Raw genomic sequence first — 2,500 nt, 5'->3', positions numbered from 1 at the left:
TAAAAACAATGAAACAAGTAAATGCCCGTCAGCATTGGGTTAATGTGGCTATCGAAAGGAAAGAAATTCTTATTTGTTAGTTTTCTCATTCTCATTCTTTGCATATTTATGTCTCCTCCTCCTTTTTATCCTCTGACTTTCTTTCTCTTGTCTCATCTCCCCTCTTTTGCCCTCCTGCTTTCTCCTTCTCCTTCTCTTCGTTTTCATGCTTTTCCATGTCCTTATTTCCGTTTTTCTTCTTCTCTCTCCTCCCTCTCTTCTGTTTTCTACAGTTCATATCCTCATTAATTATTCTAGAGTTTGTTTTATCATTTATGGCTAAAGAATTCAAGAATGAAACATTATGATTTTAAGACAATATCTTTCCATGACTGTTACAATTTACAGAAGAAACATATATGTAGCTAGCAGAACTTTTTTTTTTTTTTAATATCTTTATCAACAACTCAAGAATCGGTTTATTTGTATCCTAATGTGAAAATTTTATTCTGAGCCAAGTACAGCTGTCTTTCCTGAAAAAAAGTAAGCCATAAGAAAGCAAGAAAAACTTTAAATTATTGCAGTGAAGAGGAGTAAATTTTCATAATGAAGTGTGGTAAAAAGTAAGATGGTGCCTCCTCTACAGGTGGAGAAGAAGAATAGCAATCGGTGGAGTGCCGAGAATAGACGATCAGGAGAATGGCAGGACTTCACTTCACCAGCCAGCAGTCATCAGTGCCCCCACTGTGACTTTCTTACAGCTTCTTATAATAAAATGTTGAGACATATCCAGAAACACACTGGAAAGAAGCCATTCTCCTGTGCCCACTGTAACTACAGTACCACTCGAAAGGCACTGCTAGACGAGCATATAAATACTCACACTGGAGAAAGACCATTTGCATGCCCTTACTGTGCATATAGTTCTTCACATAAGAGCATTCTGAGAGTACACATTCGTAGACATACTGGAGAAAAGCCTTATGCTTGTACATTCTGCCCTTACAGAGCAGCTCAAAAGTCAACTTTGAATAGCCATTTAATGACACACATTTCAACAGATGTACTAATGTAAAAAAAAAAAAAAAAAAAAAAAATGGTGCTTATGTTATAGCTTAGTTTAGCATGGGTAAATACCATCAGCATAGGGTTAAATTATGTTTTATTGTACTTTTACTTAAAGAATATACCTTAGGGAGTTGGGGGGGGGGGACTTTTTTATCAAGTGGATTAGGACATTTTGTATGCCAGGAAACTAAGGTACCATAGACTGTAAGTCTAAAATCCAGAAAATATACAGGAAATAAAGCATGTATGGTAAGAAAACTTATTGCTCGCAGGAAATATATGCCGGATGAAGTCAACATATGTGTCAGTTATCAGTAGTCTACTAAACCTATTATAATTTTTTTTTATCTTTAATACTTTGTGTCCCTCCTTATGCCTTTTCTCATCCTTAAGCCTCTGTGGCAGTGATAGGACCAGTTTTTGAAGGGTTTCAGTGGAAATCTTTGCACATAACTCAAGCTGGTGCCCTTGCTTTGTAAATCATGTCAAATTATAAGTTTTCTGTATGATTAATACCTGGGGTGTTCTTTGACCTACCTTTGATGTACTGAATCCCACAGTTAGAGAGTCAGTTTGTTACAGATTTTGCCCTACTGGCAGATTTACAATTGTACTGATAAACAAATGCTCAGAATAAACATTATGACTTACTTGGACATTTACTGGCAATACAATTAAGTAACATAATCTTCTTCCAGAGATGGAACCCAATATCACAAAAAATCTGGATGTTTCCAAGCAACCTGTATCTCTATTCTTTTAAAAACAGTGGCTGTGTTATGAGGATTCTTCTTCAACTCTCGCTAGAGAATAGTCTTTGTACTAGTAAATATTTTCCTTGGCCTCCCAGGGTGAGGGACATAGGTAGCCCTTACTGATACCTAATGACCCACAAACAAACTGATCTGTGACCCATACCTGTTAATTCTGCTGTATTCTTCATCTGTGGGCCTGCATCCATTAAAGCAACTCTTATTTGCCAGGCATGATTTTATTTTGTCACTTATGGTGGTGATTCAGGTTTTTGCTACGGATGAGAAAAACAATGGGAGATGCATTACTTGAGCAGGCAGCATCACTTAATGAGCACGACTACACACACACACACACACACACACACACACACACACACACACACACACACACACACACACACACACACACACACACACACACACACATACACACACACAATCTCAAAAATCTAGATTTTCCAAGAATATAGATAGTAATGTGAAAACTATTCACCTCTGTCATACCAGATATTCTAGTAAAGTAAAATTCTTGATACTGATTTTGATATAAAACAAGTATATGGATTTTTTTTTTTTTTTTTTTTTTTTTTAATAAGCCTTTATTGGTTGATAATTTAATTCTGAGTGATAGTGCCATCATACAGCTTGATTGTTACAAAGATGATGAATTATAGATATTTCTGGATAAATTACTGAAA

General features: G+C 35.9%; 1 protein-coding gene across 6 annotated transcripts in view; it reads left to right on the top strand.

Moving 5' to 3' along the window:
• The window catches only part of LOC125041440 (zinc finger protein 282-like), a 58,176-nt gene that overhangs the window by 44,061 nt on the left and 11,615 nt on the right, over positions 1-2,500 (top strand). Inside the window, exon 6 of one of the 6 annotated variants that reach the window (XM_047636405.1) lies at positions 626-1,069. The exons of the other annotated variants lie outside the window; for them this stretch is intronic. Coding sequence (XP_047492361.1) covers positions 626-1,054 — 429 coding nt within the window. The 3' untranslated portion in view covers positions 1,055-1,069. Of the gene's footprint in view, positions 1-625; positions 1,070-2,500 lie in introns of those variants that run through there. 6 annotated transcript variants of the gene reach the window in all.

This window comes from Penaeus chinensis, chromosome 30 (assembly GCF_019202785.1).
Source record: "Penaeus chinensis breed Huanghai No. 1 chromosome 30, ASM1920278v2, whole genome shotgun sequence".
NCBI lineage: Eukaryota > Metazoa > Arthropoda > Malacostraca > Decapoda > Penaeidae > Penaeus > Penaeus chinensis.
Note: the sequence above shows the minus strand (reverse complement) of the source record. Positions and strands in the feature narration are given on the sequence as shown.